Source organism: Sinohyriopsis cumingii, chromosome 2, assembly GCF_028554795.1.
Source record: "Sinohyriopsis cumingii isolate HCF-2022 chromosome 2, ASM2855479v2, whole genome shotgun sequence".
Lineage (NCBI taxonomy): Eukaryota > Metazoa > Mollusca > Bivalvia > Unionida > Unionidae > Sinohyriopsis > Sinohyriopsis cumingii.
Window position 1 is genome coordinate 83,015,292 of NC_142962.1, and position 19,564 is coordinate 83,034,855.

Below are 19,564 nucleotides of genomic sequence, written 5' to 3' on the forward strand. Positions count from 1 at the left end.
AACCTCGCTAATAATTTCATCAATACTGATAGAATCTGACATGTGCAACCAAACTTCGGTCTGTGCATGATATGGTATAATTGCCTCACTAACCACCAACGATGTCAGTACCGCACAATCTAGCATATATTGTAATAAAACTATAGGTGCCCAACGTTTTTCACAAAAATGTCTGCCAAACCAAACATAACAAAACTTGTGAAGATTTTTGTTAAGCTCGAATGATTCAACACAAGCGAATCCAGTCAGATCAAAATCAGGTAATGGTCCATTAATTGCCACTCGCGTCATCTCGTTTGTAGGGTGACCAAATCTTTTAAAGTATACAGAACAATCTCCGTATCCTAGAAAACTTCCTGGATAACATGCAACCATATCAACCGAAATGACATCATTGTAATTATATTTGGTATTCCACAATCCGCCGTGTCCATATTCGACGCAACTTGCGCGTACATCTTCAAGTAAATCAAATAGTGTTGGTTTCCATGAATTTCTTTCTCTAGTGAAATGAGCCGCAACAGATGGAACGGTAAAGCAGTTAGTTAGTAATTTGTCAGTATTTTCCGCGTGCTTGCACTCTAAAAACTTCTCCGCGATATTTTTCATCTCGTCATGGAGAAATTCTGTTCGATATATTTCACCGTTTGGTCTAACAAACTGATCAAATCCACCTTCCTCATTACTTTTAAATAACCATACCGATACAGAATCATTTTTACTTATTTTGTTGATAAAATCAAGCATACTCGTATCTGGGGGGTAAAATCTAATAGTTCGATCACGTGGAAATATTGTTACTGCGCTGGTCCATGCGTGCGCATTATGATCAATAATATTTATTGAAGCTCCTTTTCATTTATATTTTGATTCATACAGTATTTCTCCCGTTATTGTCGCTACAGTTATTGGAAATTTTAATAGTTTTCCTAACTCAGCAACATCTTTTATTGTAGCACCAGTATCCTTAACTGAATCAGCCCACGAGTTTATTTTTTCACGTCTTAAATCAGTTAATCCGTTTCCACGCATCGCGTTTGTAAAGTGTTCTATTACTCGTTCGGCTACACAATTTAACCTTGAAAATTTCATGGGTGTCAGTTTATCAACGTTGAGTTTTTTATTTATCTCATAGATTCCATAAATAACTGCTGTTAGAGGATATGCTCGCTCATAATACGGTTTGTCAATACCCGTCAACAAACCCGGTCTGGAATTTTTACTTAATATGGCGATTTTATTATTACCAAGGACAGGATCATATTTGTCATGGATAATCCAACTGCCTGTTTCTGTTAGTACAATAAATTTTACTCTAAAGAAATATTTTTGATTGCCCTCATATTCAGCGATGTAGTTAATGATAGTTTCCGCTCGCATGTCATTCATTGTAGCGTCCTTGACAGTATTGCGTATAATCTTGAACGTTGACCATGTATGAGATGCACCATCCGTGTAAAATTCTTTCTTGGCATCGTGAATTTTATTGATCAAACTTTTATTTTTTGGATCAACCAAATCTCGTACTGGTAAATCAGAAGATAATCTGTCGAGATTAAATTTATATTTAACAGACCTAGTTTGGGATAATCTCTCAAACTCGTTCATATAATTAAAACAAATATTTAAATAAAGAATATTATATATATACAATGTCTCAATGCAGATGGCTCATGATCAGTTCAGTAAATCGATGCAACAGATCTTGTAGAGGTGAATTTTGTTGGATGCACTTACAAGGCATACGGCGGGGGAGTCTAGGACCAATACCGTGTCTGCGATGTGGTATTGGAGTGCGAGGAAAAACAGAATTATGTGGAAAGTGCGGTGGAAAACGGTTCAGAGAACTTAAAAGATATTATGACAAAAAAAATAATAATGGTGAAAACGCTATAAAATCCGTGGAGGATTATATATCAAGATTTCAGACAAACAATGATTTAAACAAATAATGTTATTGCATATATGGAGCAAAATATATTTGTCCCACATCCTGTCATAACAAACTATGAATCAGATCGTAATGGTGTCATCAGACACTGCAGGTTAAAAAAACCGGTTGGTTTTGTTACTAATACTGGTTATCTAATGTTTACTGTTGGGAAGAAACATTATCATTGTCATCGTTTCATCTACGAATGTTTCTTCGGAGTGATCAATGACGGTCTTGTTATTGATCATGTTGACAGGGATCCTCAAAATAATAGTTTATCCAACCTTTGTGTTGTCATGCAAAGCGTGAACTCTGCATGTGGTAATACTGGAAGATGTAAAACAATCGGAAAGAGGGCGGTAAATTCTACAAACACAGAAACTGGCGAAGTAATTATATTTCGTTCGATATGTTCTGCTGCGAAATACTTTGATATTCACTCATATTCAGTGCAAAAAGTAGCAGAAAATATAACCAGATCTACTTTCTCAAAAAAATATAAACAGAGAATCACCTTTCAGTACTGTTAACTATCATCACCACCTCGAATTAGATTTATTTTTTGGGGGGGTCAGAAATTATCATTATTATACTACTTATTTTTTGACTCATGAAAGGGAGGTAATTTTATGATCCTCGGTATATGGTCATAATCATATACAACATCCAAGGTCTTTGATGCCTGGTGGAGCATACCCGTTTATGATTTCTAACTTACAAAAATATACAGTTTGTGTATTTTTCTGTTCTTTTCGTGAAACATTTAGAACAGTGCAACACATAGACATTACATCTAAACTACAGAAAACCGACATGTATATTCCAGCTTACTGAGTGCAGAATCCAGCGTCTAGTCTGTATCGATCGTGGCGGGTTAATTTTAGATCTACAGTACAGCACAGGGATCCTGCATGTATTTACTCGATTACAGAAATACGTGTATATAGTGTTTGGAATTAAAAATCAGTTGCATTTTCCTTGTTCAGTGCAGAAATATATTGCGAGATTGTGTACATATGTGTGATTATGTATTTATGCGTACGTGTGGTTATTTTTTTGTCAAGTAATATTAACAACTAAACACTCCCTTGACTATGATACAGATTTACGAGTGGGAAATCTCGTAATATATATTTCTCCATTGAACAGTTATAGAGAGGATGGAAAATCTTGTAATAGTCATAGGAAGGATGGAAAATCTCGTAATAGTCATAGGAAGGATGAAAAAATCTAGCAGTTATGTTATAAGAAGGATGGAAAAATCTAGTAATTAGATGATCTGGACCGGATGTTCTATCATAGATGGCGTGGTATAATAAATAGGAAATTCCTTAATTCAGCTTTGTTTGGTGAGAATATGTTATATAAACGTATTTCTTGAATTGTATTTTGAGTAAATATATTCGAAATTAGTTCCTTTTCAATGATTATTAGCTATATATTAACTTCAGAAACATGTTTGTAATAAGATTTGATAGCTCAATCGGTATCGTATTGGACTGTAACGCTCGAGGTCCAGGATCGAATCCCCATGGCTGACAACTGGTCAGTGGTGTGCGCATAGTTGCGATTTTTATAATAATTGGGGGGCGGCAGCAAAAAGCCCTCCCACTCAGCAAAACTCAACCACCATATCAACCGGTGGTTGATACATATTTTCGTATCACCCACGGGCTTGATTATTGTGGGTGGGGTTTTGCTGAGTGTATATGTTTGTGCCGTCCTTTATTCAATTATTCATTGTATATATTTCATTTCATACTTAATGAACTTGCTAAAAAAGTTCATTTCATAATATATGTTTGTGCCGTCCTTCATTCATAATCTGAGCTCACTAAGACGCTCGAATAGGGGCTCGTCATCCATAATCATCCATAATCTGAGCTCGCTAAAGACTCGATAGGGGCTCTTCATTGAAACATCCCGACGAACTCGCTAAAGACTCGATAGGGGTTCTATAGGGATAATTTTTTTTTATTTTAAAGATTTATATATTATATAATGAACCATGAAAATATCAAAGACATTATTTCTGCTATTAAAAAACTAGAAGAAAACGGAATTAATATATCTAATGAACTAAATCCTGAAAAAATAATATCTGATTTTGAAACGTTAGAAGAACTTAAAAATGAAAATTAGTATGTTCTATCATCTCAATATAAGTTCATAAAGCGGATTCAGGCAGCTATGTTTCAGTCACTGGCTATTGTGAACGATGATCAAGTAAATGAATGTATTCCTCTTTCTGTCGCAGTAGAAAAGATCAGGTCAGGATTATCCAGCAAATACGAAACAAAAAAAACAATCAGTACCCGCATAAGATACTTAAGAAAAATTATGTCAGCGGGTAACGACCAAAGCAACCCTGAGTAGTAGTATAATTTCCCTCACTGTATATCACATCAGAATTAATTTACATAAAAAAATAAAATATTTCAGAATAATAATAAAATATTTTTTGGAAAACTGATTAATTTGTATACTTTTGAGTAGCAACCACTCCATCAGAATTAATAAACTGATTGATTTGTATACATTTGAGTAGCAACCACCCCATCAGAATTAGCAAACTGATTGATTTGTATAATTTTCAGTACCAATCACCCCATCAGATTGATTCATAAAAAAATAAAATATTTCAGAATAATAATACATTTTTTTTGGTGGTATTTTTTGGAAAACTGATTAATTTGTATAATTTTCAGTACCAATTACCCCATCAGAATTAACAAACTGATTGATTTGTATAATTTTAAGTACCAATTACCCCATCAGATTGATTCATTTCAGAATTATTTCAGATTGTACAAAAATTGATTAATTTGTGTAATTTATCCCATCAGTGATTATATTTATTTATTCTGAAATATTATTTTTTTAAGTTGATCGAGTTTGATACAGGAGTGTGTATAATTTAGAATGTGATCTCTGTTACAGATGATCTCGATAATATGTTCTCGGCGGAGCTCATCTAACTGTTCTTGTGTTAATAAGAAATCCTCGCTTCCGTATTCATCAATAACTAAATTAACATTAAATTGCTCTGTGTTTTGTAAGAACACTGTTCTGATGGCATTTTCAAGTGCTTCTTTGTCATGTATAAAAACAATCACGTGCTGGTACATTATATAATATTGACTGGATTAATTAAGATTTCACATACAGATTTATCACAAGCTCTTCTCCATGTCAATTAAGCGATTAAGATGATCTGTGAGCTTAAAATTTATTCGTATTAACATATTATTGTGACACCGCAGATACACAGGATTAGTTGGTTCTTGCACGATTAAACTTCCAGGGGGAACTTGTGGTGTAAATGTATATAAAATATATCCTTGTTGAGCCTGATTTGATCTTCCGAGATCTATTTGATAGCTACCATCGACTACGTCACAAACTAGATTGACCACAATCATGCTGGTTATATTAACGATTCCCGGAGATACGTGTCTGCCGCCGCCATGTGGATCATTATTATGTCTTAGAACAGTTGGAGGTGGGGCTAGTTTTTTCCACACATCGAGTATTTAGGAAAATATTCATCAATGACATCATTGACAGATTTTCTTAGCTTGGTTACGTTATACTAAGGAAGTTTAAAATTCGGTAAATTCGCCTCTGGTATTCTAAAAAAGTCTAAAAATTGCTGCTTATATTTATTTTCATCGCTGTCAACATGATTGATTATTGCCTGAATTAATTGCTGGTTAAAATATTCCATGTCATATGCGAGCTGATTTAATATCTCAGTTTGTTTAATAATTTCGCTGTGTAAAGTTATATCAAAAAGATGTTCTTGGAAAAATTGCCGTAGTCGCTGTAGTTGTTTTTTATGCTCTTGATCAATTAATTTGAAGTAATCATTGATATCATCCAGGCGTACATTAAAGTATTTAGCTGTTTCTCTTTGGAGATCTTGTTCATAAGTAAAAAACCATGTAATATTATCCTTACTGTGAAATTCAAATATACTACCCAACATTGCGTTTTTTAGCTCAATTAAATTTTCCTCGTATAATGGTTAAACTCCGTGGTATGATTTATTGTCCATGACATAATCAGATTTTTTTGGTTCTGGTGGTATCGGTGTTATCGGTGGTGATATTTGAGGCCAACCTAGTACGGATCTTATCGTGGATTGATAAATATCAACGGCATAATCAGGAGAATGTATCTCAACCGTCGAGGACAGGGTCGGTTCATGAACGTTAATTGATATTTTTGCTTCTTTTCCTGTTATTGATTTTATTCTACGTTGAAATTCCTCATTGATTTGTTCGATCTCATAACTACCAGTGGGTATTCCAACATCTATCCAGTCAGGAGTACCATCTGGTTTGTTCTTGTTAGCAAATACAAGCAAATTATTTGCTGGTGTACCATTAAATGATTTTGATCTGATATTTGGCCACCTGTAATATACCCGTAATTGAGCTAATGCTATTTCTTTTACTGGAATTGCAGTAGGAAAGTTAATACTAAATTCAGGATTAGTTGAACTTACCGAGATCATCGTTATCTTTGGCGGAGTTGTGTTAGTCATGATCTGCAGGAGTAATTCAGTCATTATTAGTATTTATGTCTTTAATACCGATACCTTCATCATATATTTTAGTCATCATTGAAAACTCGAACTCAGATATAATTCCATCACTGAGACTCGCTGATAACAACGAGGATAATTTCGAGTATGCTACCGTCACTGTATGTAATCTTATCATGTAATCGGATAATTTTTCATTCATGCAAGTACATATTTTTTTTGTGATGATATTGAGCACACCTGCAATCGTTGTTGCTGCTGAAATACAAATAGTTACAGCTACTGGTGCCATCATTGTCACCGCTGATAATATAACACCTGCTCCAGCAACAACAGCGGATACTGAATAAACAAACACATCAATGATAACTAATTGTCGTCGATATTTTTTTACTTTTACTGTATATTGTTCAACTTGATCTTTTAGTGCCGCCTGCCATTCACACGCTTGATTGTATCTGTATTGTGCACCGTCCATATATTTTTATGCAGTAACCAATTGAGGTGTTTCAGCTACAAATTCCAAACACCACCAGTAAGATGTTGCGGTTAATTTCTTATCGTCTGCTTCCAGGATAAATATTTCTTCGGTTCCGCTATTTAATATAACAGATACAACCCCCGAAAACCTATCAGTTGAATGACACCATGGAAATGTTGTAAATATTTCAAATTTTGCAGCACTGAACACAGACAACCTGTACACGCCAGTGACTGTTGCGGTATATTTGATGGTTTTGTTTTGCTGCGACCATGTTGCGAATCCCGATGATACAGTGTATACGATGTTTGTGATATGCCAAGGAGTTATTCCGGCTTGAATTTTAATCAAATTGGTTTTATTAACGATCTCAGGAATCCCCGCTACGATGTCTTGCTGTGTTCGTTTGATCGTGTCGATGTTCGTATTGATATCAGCGAGATTTATGTCAACGGAGTGCAGAGTGCCGAAGAATTCTTCTGCTGTTCTTTGATGGTTTCTGCGAAATCTTGCAAAAGCGCCCACGTGAATGTCATACTCTGCCTGCAGCATGGATAATTTACCATCTACGGTGTCGACATATTTTTTTGTTGCTGCAGCTTCGTCGGATGTTGGATCTCTTAAAACTACTATTTTATTTCCGTTCATGCTAAGTTCACCCGTCATTGTGTCACCTGTATTTTTCACGCGATTAGCAACGCTTCTTGCAATTTCATCTCTGATGGTTGTAAATGATACACTTGAATCTCTGATTCTACCACTGTCAGTAAACACAGGAATATTATCCGTAACTGCACCAAGTACTCGTCGAACTATATCATTCCATCTGATATTGCTCGTTTTTAGTTTACCATATCGATCTTGAAAAATAACAACCTCATCTGGATCAACTCCAGCAAGATTCATAATATCAATTCATCTTTAGTCACATACTTCGACAGATCAGCATCGCCGGATTTTCTCTTAATGTGTGAAGATCTTCTTCCGTAAATATCAACCATTATATTTTAAGATCCAAGATCTGTTTAAAACGCTTTACGCACAACGAATCGGTTGCTTGTATAATCATGCACAACTTTATGTGGCGGTTTGGATGATTTTGATATAGCGTTAAGTACATTAATTACCTCACGGCCGCATATTGGCGGATCTGTCATTGTTTGTGTGGGTAGCGTTGAATACCAAACTTGCGCGTGAAGTGGTGCGACATACTTGATAAATTCAACAGGTGGGGCTAACCCGTACGAATCAAAATAAACAATTCCACGTGGTTCAACCGCCTATGATACCCAATAAGTACCAGGTCCTGAATTCGAGTCGAGATTAATAATACCTGTTTCGAGTTTGTTTGGTTGTTTTGGTAATTGATCTCGCATAAAAACACCTCTAAAGGCTTTTATTTTTAATCATTTAGCAGCATCAAGTAAATCAAAATTTGATGCTGGAACGTCTAACGTGGAAGCCTTAGACCTTTTCGCCAATGAGATCCCGGTAATCTTAGGCCGCATCCCTTTTTTTGTACCCCTTTCCTATTGCATTCTTTAGAGACATTCCAGCAGCTGTTCCAACAGCACCTAACGCAGCTGCTTTTGCTACGGCTGGAGCAGCAGCAGCTATTAACGCTGGAATAGCCGCGAGAAGTGGAAATATACCACCTATTTTAACCATGTCTTTGATGGCACTCGGAGAAAGACATAATTGAACTCCAGTTTTTGATTCTAGGGCTTTATTGAAATGTTTAATCTGATTATTTGTCAACGATAATTTGTTTGGACCACCACCCATCTGATCTCGTTTTAGTGATATTTTAGTTCCGCATTTGCTGGTGGTTTTTGATTGAAGCTTTTTGACCTGACCGGGAGTCAGAGTAACATTAACATGACTATACAACATTTTTATATAAATAATATTTTTCTGAATAATTAAAGATTTTCCACTGGTGCATCAACGACTCTCATTCGACCACTACCACCTTCAAGTAACATGGCTTTATCGCTGAGTATGACCGCGATTGCTCTGTAGAAGGCACCAGCACCTGGAGGGTTAGTAACACGAGCTCGAAAGTGTATATCAACGACAGACTGTTTGGACAAATCAAGATGTTCCAGCGAAAAATAATAAATAGGATATAGACCTGTAAAATCTAATTGTGATATTTGCAAACCAGTATCTACATTTTGATCACGTCCCATGAATGACATTAAACGATGATATGCACGCGCTACGTGATTTTGATCAAAATTTAACAATATATCTTCAGCTGGTTCTTGATGTCCACTTATTCGCAAGGAAACTTCATTAACTCCAAGATTGTCAAATATCATATGTGAATGTTCTTGATTATTTGTCCGGTCATTATTTTGCAGTGCAATAAAAATATGTCGTGGTGAAGAAACACCCTGTTGTGATGCTATATGCCATGTAAATAAACCATTAACATTACTTTGAATAGCATCTGTGGTTACTGTTAACCATGATAGCAATGATTTACCACCTGAATCCATAAAAGAAAGTAATTTTTGTTCCTCAGTAATTGATGGAGTCATTACTGGCATCCATAATGAAAGTTTTGATATATTTACTTTACCATCAGCAACACCAGCACCTCGCCAGATTGCATCATTATCATCACCTTTTCTTACGAGCACAATTGTGTGTTTAGCTCCAAAGATGACCTTTCTAACATTTCTGTAAAATCCAAAGATGTGAGATAATGGAATTGCAGATGAAAAATTTCTATCATTTCCTGACAACGCTGCTCGGCGTGTTGCAAACCCTAAGTTGTAAGTTGCATTAACACTTCCTATAACATCAAAAGCAGCACCTGGTCTGTCTGCGTGCTCAAAGTCAGCCGGTTGTGGATCAGATGCAGTATCTCGTGGTGTCCGTATTTTAATATACTGAACATGATCAGCGTGGTTAGTAATATCTTTAGCAAACATCATTGTTGGACCGGCTGATCTTGTGTAATCATCAGAATATCTTGCTAGACCAATTATTGTTTTAGCAACATCAACATCCTTCTGAATCGATTCGATATTTTTTCCATCAATCATGTATGTGGCACTATCAAACAACGCCATAATTCCGTTGTTGACAAAACCAACACGCAAATTAGCAGCATATGGTGTATTAGCTATAACATTCGTTACAAGTCTACCTTCTGCTTCAATAAACGCCTCAGCGGGCAAGAAATATCTACTTGTATCATGAACCTGTAATTCGATTCTCCCCCGCTGATTTGGTTGTCTTGCGTCATAAGAATAAAACTGATAATCACGTACAGATTCATACTTAAGGACAGGTGCCTCCATGTCAAATGCTGTGTCTGTTTCACGCTTGAACATTTTTATTATAATTACCATTTTTCCAAATGATGATCTAAATCATCGTCGACGAAGACCGCTTCCTGCTATTAAATTTGCTGTTATATTTTTTTCTGCTTCTTCAGATAATTCCGCTAGTTTTTTATTTGCAGCCTGACTGGGTCCTTGATCTGCTATCAAATTTGATGTTATATTTCTTTCTGCCTCTTTAGATAATTCCGCTAGTTTTTGATTTGCAGCCTGATTTATTATTTAACTTACGTCTGCGGGCATCACCTCAGTACTTGGTAATTTTACCGGTTGTTGTTTTCGTCGCAATAATCGTGCTAGTCTATCTTTGATCGCCGAGAACACCTTACCAGCAACATTGACAATTGCTCCAGGAGCTTTTTCATGAACAATATCGATAGCTTTCATCGATAATTGTTTTGCAACAGGTACTGCTTTTGGAGCTATCCTTGTAAATAATCCCTGAATAGCATCACCAAGTCCATCTCCGTAAGTAGCTCTGTAGATTGGTAATCATGAGTTTACCGCTCTGACCTGCACGGGTTTACGATGATTATTATGTATGATCATCTTTCTTAATTTACCATTTATTTAACAACTAGTCATCAACAAGTTCATCGATAAGTTCTCTGTAAACTCCGATATCCATGATACCACCTTGAAATAATCACCGACAAATATCAGCTGCTTCATTAATTATTTCTGGTGAATTATTTCCAGCACGTTTTCCTCCTATGAGAACTTCTAACCGTGACACATCATTAATGATATTATCAGGACATAAACCAGATCCTGTTTTAGGTTCATCTTGAGGTGTTTTAAATACTGGTGGTTGCATCACCGGATGAAGTAATTCAGTGGTGACCAGGGGTATGTCAGGTGAGTCACTTACTCGAAATCCATGTGGTGAATCTACTGGTGAATATGTCATTGCCGGCGCAGAAATTTTTTTATGTTGTAAAGGTGGAGGAAGTTGATACTGGGATAGTTGTTCTTGTTGTTTCAGTCTCTCTCTATGAAGTCTTTTTATTTCTTTATTAAGATTTTTATATTCTGGACCTCTAGCTTGTTTTTTGTTGTAATATACGCGATATATATATTTAATAAGATTATCATCATTTACTTTTTCATATCAGGGTTTTAAAATACTAGATTTATTAAATAGTATATTTAATATTACTTCTGGTAATTGTTCTTCTTTAGTATTTCTAATTTCTTCAACAACCCCTTTCCTAAATTTTGCAATCAATTCTACATTTTTTTCTACTAGTTCGGGTTCAGGTGCATGTTCTTTTTGCACATCGGCGACTTCAGTACGAAGTTTTCCAATACTTTCAAGTATTTCCACACCAACAGGTGGAGGTTGAGCCGCAGCTATATCAGTTGGAAGATCTCGTAAAATCTTCTTTGTCTGTTTAGTTCTTCTTGCTATTTTTTCAGTTTGTTCTGCTGTTTGTTTTGATACCGGAAGAAGATCTTCTTTGATGACAGTTGCAACTTGTTCAGTAGCTGCAGTGACGGGTTTAAACAGTTTTATAGTTTCTTCTTCGTACTCAACTTGTGCTTCTTGCTGCGCTTGTAGATTTTTTCTAAATGAATCTCGCACGGGAAGAAATTTTTTAATTGCTTCTAATCGTTCTCGTGCTATTCTTGCAGTATGAGATTCTGGATATACCATTATTTTTAATATAACAATTTTTTAATTAATAGCAGCAGAGAGGGCTCGTCTACAATTCTGTTTGGGACAAACAATAATCGTAGACGTGGTATTGACCTCTATGAAGGGTCACTATTTTTTTTTGTCTAAAAACAAGGGTGACCATTCCCTAAAGTGGTCTGATCGCCCTCTCAGCTGCTCATGCTTATAAGACAACCAACACTCTGCAAGAAACAAATTTTCGGTTAAATAAGTTTACTTATAAGCAAGTATATATGGTAGCAATGCAATAATAAGTAAGTATTACATAATTAAAATGAGTTTTACCTCCCAAACTTGGTGTAAGGTGATGTGATGTGATTGGGATTTTTAATGTAGCTTTAACAATTTTTCAGTCATCGCTACGATGTCTGCACTGTGGCCATTTATAGTGATGTCTAGCACTGGGGCATCATGCCACAGACATATAGCATGATGTCCCACCCAGTCACATTATCCTGACACCAGGCCGACCACTCCTAACACTAACCTCTTAATGCTGAGCACCAAGCGAGGCAGCTGTTAGTACCATTTTTTTTCAAAAGTCTTTGGTATGACTCTGCCAGGGATCGAACCCACAACCTCCCACATCCGAGGCAGACACTCTAACCACTAGGCCACCAGAGCAGTCCTTGGTGTAAGGAAGAACCCATTTGATTTTGTAGTGTTAACATCAAATGTAAAGGCACTGACTCAAAGAACTTTTAAATAGGTGTTTGCACCATAATATTAGTTCTTTATGACATGCATAAGCCAGACTTTGTGGATATCTTGCACTTGGGATAAACAAGAAGGCTATTAATTTGGTGGTCAAAGGCAAAGGTCATTGACCAAAAGAAAAAAAATGGTTTCCACATAATACCAGTAGTTCTTCCTCACAGACCTGGTCCAGATTGTGTAAATGGCTTGCACTTTGGGTCTGTTGATTTCAGGAGCAGACATTCAATGGGGAAGGTCATTCGGAAAGAAAGAAAATGGTTTCTGCACCTAAAAAATTAAGTTGTCTACACATAGGACTATTAAACTTGGAATAAATGCATAGTGTGCCTTTCATGGTACTCATGTTTATTGCTTTTATGATTTTTATTCCCTTTAACATTTTCCAACATGTCATAGATTAAGATTACTTCAACATGACTTTCTTTTCTGCATGTTAATTAATATGTTTGCAGTTGCAGCTGGGGACTACTAAAATCATAGACACAAACTATGTAATCATTGATTACATCTTAAATTTTTTTAGATCTTTTTGATGTTAAATGTACAATCCATATAAATTAATTCAGTTATGTGCATCTATTCCCAACAGCACTGGAAGAAATTTCTTAACAAAGCATCCTACTGATTCAAGTTTTTTTATATTTATTTCCATCTGCTTATGCATTTGGCTGCTAGGCAGATGTCAGCCAGGTATGCAAACACAAGCCCATTTTGACCTTGTATTTCTCTATTGAAGGTGATGATGAACAGAGTGATTTCTTCCATGAGCCAGGTCCTGTTTGTGGGATTCCAAACATCATCCCCTGGTGGGAATATGAGGAAGTACATGAGAGTGTTTTAGGTGGTAGTGTCACAGATCAACAGTTCCAGCAGATCTTGAATGGCAGCTTTGAACATTTGCCAAAATCTTCACAAATGGCCTTCAAAGCACGAATCACTAAACTTATGAAAATGGTAAGAGTTTGGAATTGAGCATCCAATTTTAAATTCCATATTTGAGTGTTTCATTCAAGCTTCGGTGTTTTATTTCATTAGTTGGGAATTCTGTACATGTCCATCAAAAGTTTTTGATCACATGATTTGTAACTGTGACAAGCAATCACTTATTTCAGTTTTAAAGTTTAATATTACTTTAGACATCTTGATATATTCTTGATTTTGCTAGTTAACTAATTTTTGCTAGTTAACTAAGTTTTTAAGTACATGCTTAAATATGAGATTACATGAAGAACAGTGCACTCAGTCTTTCAGTATTTTCCTACAAAAATGGTGTATATAAGTGTATATATGTATAAGAAAACAAAAACATCTTAGGCATTCACTTTGCTCATCTGACAGTTGTTTTGTTTCAAATTGGTGTTACCTTTTTTTTAACCTCTATTCTTTTTCAGCCTTTTCTACAGTACTTGCTATTATTTCTATCCAACCTTGATTAAAAAGCAGTTAAAGCTGTTTGATAAGTTTAAAGATTTAAAGGGGTAGCTACTACAAGGCTTCTTTTAAGCCCAAAAATTTAAAAAATTTTAAAAAGGAGTTTATCTGAGACTACCATGACAAAAACATTTATCAGCATTTGAGAAACTTAAGATTGCAATTGATCTTAAAAATTAATAACAAAAAACATTTGCACATGATCAAGATGTCACATTTTAGTCATAAATAGCCATTTTATCCTTCAATTTGAGCTTTTTTTAACAATATTCAGGTGGTCATTGGTACCTTGCATACCCATAATGATCACATAATTAACTACATCATGTTACAACTCTATGGTCTTAAACTAAGTAACAGAAAAAGAGCAAAGACCACAAGTTTTGTAAAATTCAACACATAATTTGTGTCCCTTGAAAATCAGTGAAAATGTAAAAGAACTTAGTTTTGTGAATTATATCCCAAATAGTCCTGACTTAAATCCCAAATAATCCTAAAGTTCTATCGCAAGTCCAAATGTATGCAGTTCCAACTAATTTCAGTGGTATTCCAATTAAATTCTAATATTGAATGTATTGGTGTGCCTGTAGTCTATTATATGCTAATGTACCAGTAGCCTGGACTGTGATGATGTGCTAACAGTCTTTAGATGTATCACACTAATATAATCTAGAAATTTATTGTATGAATTCACTTTAATTCCGCGTTAACATTCCAGTACAAGAATATTATTGATGAGCACTTTTTATTTCCAGCAAATAATAATTTGAATAAACAGATCCACCCAAACTGAACACAACAATAAGACTGATTCTGTTTCAAGATGTTAAGGCAAGAATGAGTAATTTTTTAAGTAAACAACATTATAAAAAAAGCTAAGACACAATAATAGAACCAGGGTGTAGTTTAATCTCCCTTATAAAACATTTAAAAATTGTCAACAAATTTAGGAATTTCCTAGTGGAAATCTGGTGTTCTAGACTCTGACCCAAACAAATATATTTTCTCCATTGATAATAATTTGAATATTTAATTCACAGTAATAGAGAAAATGTTAGCTATGTATGCTGTTCTTCACAAAAGGTCATGTATTCAATACAAATGTATATAACATATAATCATTATAATAATCATATAATCATTAAAAAAACCAACAAACAATACAAATTAAAATATACATAACAATCTAATGTTTCTGCAACAGTGAACTCTTGTTATGTGTTTAGGCTCTAATATATAGTAACAAAAGAAAAAGTGAAAACAACAAGCATAGGAAAATTTAACAAATAAATTATTTCCCTGGAAAAACAATGTAAAATTGAAAAAATAAAAACTTACGGTTTTAAGAATCAGATAAAAAAATAATCCAAGAATAATCCACAAATTAAATTTTAGGAGTCCTAGTAATGAAATGTTCTAATGAAATTTGAGTTCGAGTCCTGACAAAAAATCCAAAATGGAAGGCGATGTCTTACATATACTGTAGTCAGTATTATGCTGTTGTGTCTACAGTTCTTTGTTGATTCACAAACTATAACATATATACACAATGACTATATGTTCACTATAATATATATACCCTTTAATTTTTACATACACAATCCAGTTATCAAAATAATTATTTAAATATATCATAATTTTTCATGCATATCACTTTGTATTTTGGGAAAAAATCCATTAAATAATCAGACATAAAATTTATACTAAGAAGATTTACATTTGCAAAAAAGATCGAAAATACCTTATTGCCATTTTGTTTTTACAAAAATTAATAATTAATTGTTGGTGAGAAAATAAAAAGATTGATGCATAAGTGTGGGTGCCTGCAGCATAGGTTAAGGGGGCCCCCTGAAATTATACTGCAAATATATATACATAAATTCTGACAAGTCTAATCACACAAATGAAGCTGAAAATATGTCACAAGATTCAGTTCAAAACGCTTAGTAAATATCAGCTTTAGTTTCAGATTGCTTACTTTACTAACTCTCCCAGCCATGACTGACCCCCCTGCAAAAAATCCTGTGGGCACCCATGTGCATAAGCTCTCTTATTGTCATTACAATATCTACTGGTATTTACTACCAAATTTACAAAGGACTTCACAGACCATACCTATATTATCGTTAATTAGTTTTCCTTATTAAGTCCGTCACCATAACAAAACACCACATGCATTTTAAAATGAGTTCAGAAGTCCTTTGATGTTTTCTTATCCAACAAAAATTACATCTCAGTACATGCTAAAGTGAAGACCACAGACCATTGGTCAACTAGTCTTATTGTTTCATTATAGTCATACAAAACTGAAATATAAAAACCTTGTCATTTTCTATGGTAAATTTGAAAGTCATGGACTCCGTTACATCGATTCATGTATATATACATATACTATCTTTTAAGTGCTTGTACTTTTTTGACTTGGTTATAATTAACATTTTATTGCAAATCTATTCTTCAATATACCTATTTATTGTTATCTTTATTGGTGAGTTCAAATAACAAGTAATGCATATGATCCTTATAACATCTGCTGTATGGACAATGGCTTCAATAGCACATTGACAGATTTTCATTTCCCAAAAGAGAGCCTCATTTCCCAACTGGCAGCCTCGCTGATTTGACCTCTTCTGTCCATTCTTCCCTTTAGTCTGGTTTCAAATGGATAACCAAAGTGCTAAGCATGTTTAATTACCATGTAAATAACACTGCATAGCCATGTGGTTGTTGTGACAATGTACATCTTAATTAATACAAGAATGAAATGTTGATTTAGCAGTGTTTATTGATAATGGAATATAATACATGAGGATTATCACAGTCGTCAGGTAACTGAAAATAGTCTGAATAGATATGGTTTTGTACAGTAACCAAAATTTGTTTCATATCTCTCTGTCTCACACATGCACACGCGTTCACGTGCATTAACTAAAATGTTATTTCAAATTCTTTATTTTTTGTTGCAATTTGATAATGAGATTATTGTTGCTGTAAAAATACATTTCTTGACAGTGTGGACTCATGTCGTTGCATTCAATTTACTAATAAATAATACCCATAACTAATACATGTTCAAACCATCTTAATCATTTTGTCAACATTACACAACATAAAGCTACATATACTCTAAATGCAGACGAGTTTGCACACTGAGACATAATCTTCTCTCTCTCTCATTCACTAATAACAACATAAATCTTTTTGAGTGCTTTTAATTTTATTGTAATTAGATTCTTGCGTTGAGAGCAGAATGAGACATAAATATTAGGTTTACTTTGTACGTTTGTACCATTAGGTTGTCAAGTAGCATGTATTTTGTAGAACTTGTTCCGGTACGATCCCTTTATTTTTTGTACATGGTCAGTACTACCAAATGATAATTATTTAGTTTACATATAAATTTTCGTACACTGAAATTAATAATTATTTCTTCGTGTACAAAAAATGACATGGAATATGGTGTATGTATATATGTGTGTGTGTGTGTGTGTGTGTATATATATATATATATATATATATATATATATATATATATATAATATGGTGAATAACAATCCTTTCAAGTGCACTGGATCCAACAAGGGATCGTGTGTCAGGGATTGATTAAGATAAATACAATAAGCTGACAACGAACAGTGCAAAACTAGTATCTAGCTAGCCTGAGCGCTTTCGACTCTTTAACACATAGACAAAAAGGAACAAATAAAATAGAAAAACGGTTATGTTTGCGAAACTTTACATGGCTGTTTCTACAGGAATTCAACCTTTTAACTCTATTATGTGTCATCTAGTTTATTTCAGCTTGTTGCAGATAATGGAAAATATTTATATTGACCTAGAAATTGATGAACCATAACAACATCTGTTATTTTATGTAAATTTATGTAAGCGCAGATTACATCCCGTATATTTCGTTGTTATAGTAGTCATATGCTATTATGCAAATTTAGAGGATTATTTAAAAGAAAATGCGTCGGCTGCAAAAGATAATTGTATTTGTGCATGGTTTTCTTTATCTTGTCTTCTTGGTTTAAACCATTAGGTTTCATTGTTCTAAGGCGGCATATCTAGTAAGATTCCTTTTCTTTCCTGGTTTGGGAACTCCAGTTGGGGTTGTGAGCAATTGTAATAAGTGTTCAGGGATCGTCCTGGGCTTCGCCAATGTCGCAAATTGCGATTTTTTTTCCTTATTGGCGACAAAAATATCCCATCTGGCGATTTTTTTTGGCGACAGACTTTTTGGTTATTTAATTTGTACATACAATGATGGATTTGGACTGGATAAATTATAAGGGAGAACGAAAGGAAGCCACACACTTGACTAAGCAATGCATAGGAATCTATCTGTTACACAAACGATCCTTAATCATCCTTTGTTCATATTGACAACCCCATCTTTACAGTGCATTGTTACATCATAATCTGCTTATGCTGACATCTGGGCTGAGTACTGTATGCTGTGATACAGTCAGTCATGCTACCGAACTATACCTATGACTGTCCGACTCCTGAAGACGCGAATAGAACAGATACAATTAATTGAATGGCCAATCCTTCCGTTTTTTTTTTTGTTTTTTTTTTACATATACCAATACAATTGTTTTGCTGAACCTTCATAGAAAACTGATAACCTTTGAAGTACTGACTACTGCGTATAAATACAAAACAAATGGAAAAAATCTCAATCACAATTATATCTGTCGCCAGTGCAGCATTTTGCTCATTGATCTTTTCCTTTTGCCATGTTACGGCTGCAGAGACTTAAACTCTGCAACAAGAAATAACAAAAAAACAAAACAACAAGTTTTGCATAATTAATAATAATTATTTATTTCTCAAAATACGGGAGTGAAAGAATCCCTAAATTGGGTGTGAATTTATGCTTATATATACGGTCCAATATTGCCAGGTGTTGACTCGATAAGTTTCATTCATGGGAATGGTGATCCTATTTTGCTTGTCTTGAAAATTTATACAGCATTCAGTGATCATTCTTGGGATTTAGGAAGCAATTCACAACAAGCTTTGTGAAGCTAGCCATGGGGGGGGGACCTGCTGATAGACTACTGGTGTCACCTGTCAGCACTGTGGACTGTGAACGTGGATTCAGTAAGATGAACCTCATAAAAACTGACATCAGAAATAAACTCTGCATCTCATCTCTCGAGAATTTCATGAGAATCAGCATGTACAGATGTGAAAAATTAGACTTTGAAACTGCATTCAACAAGTGGGCAGCCCTAAGATTGCAACGGATCTTCATGTAACACTTTGTAACATTTTGTTAATGCTTTTTGTAATTAGAATATTAACTAACCCATCTTTTGTAATTTTCATTGCCTGTTACATTAAAAGACTAAATTAACACTTGGAAAAATGTACACTACTTGTTCTGGCGACACTTTTTGAAAATTGGCGA

General features: G+C 34.6%; 1 protein-coding gene across 4 annotated transcripts in view; it reads left to right on the forward strand.

The window, feature by feature from the left end:
* The window catches only part of LOC149805292 (G patch domain-containing protein 2-like), an 88,794-nt gene that overhangs the window by 43,702 nt on the left and 25,528 nt on the right, over positions 1-19,564 (forward strand). For all 4 annotated transcript variants that reach the window (XM_089949214.1, XM_089949207.1, XM_089949198.1 and 1 more), the window contains one exon: positions 13,451-13,668. In XM_089949214.1, the coding sequence (XP_089805340.1) occupies positions 13,451-13,668 (218 nt within the window). The remainder of the gene's footprint in view (positions 1-13,450; positions 13,669-19,564) is intronic.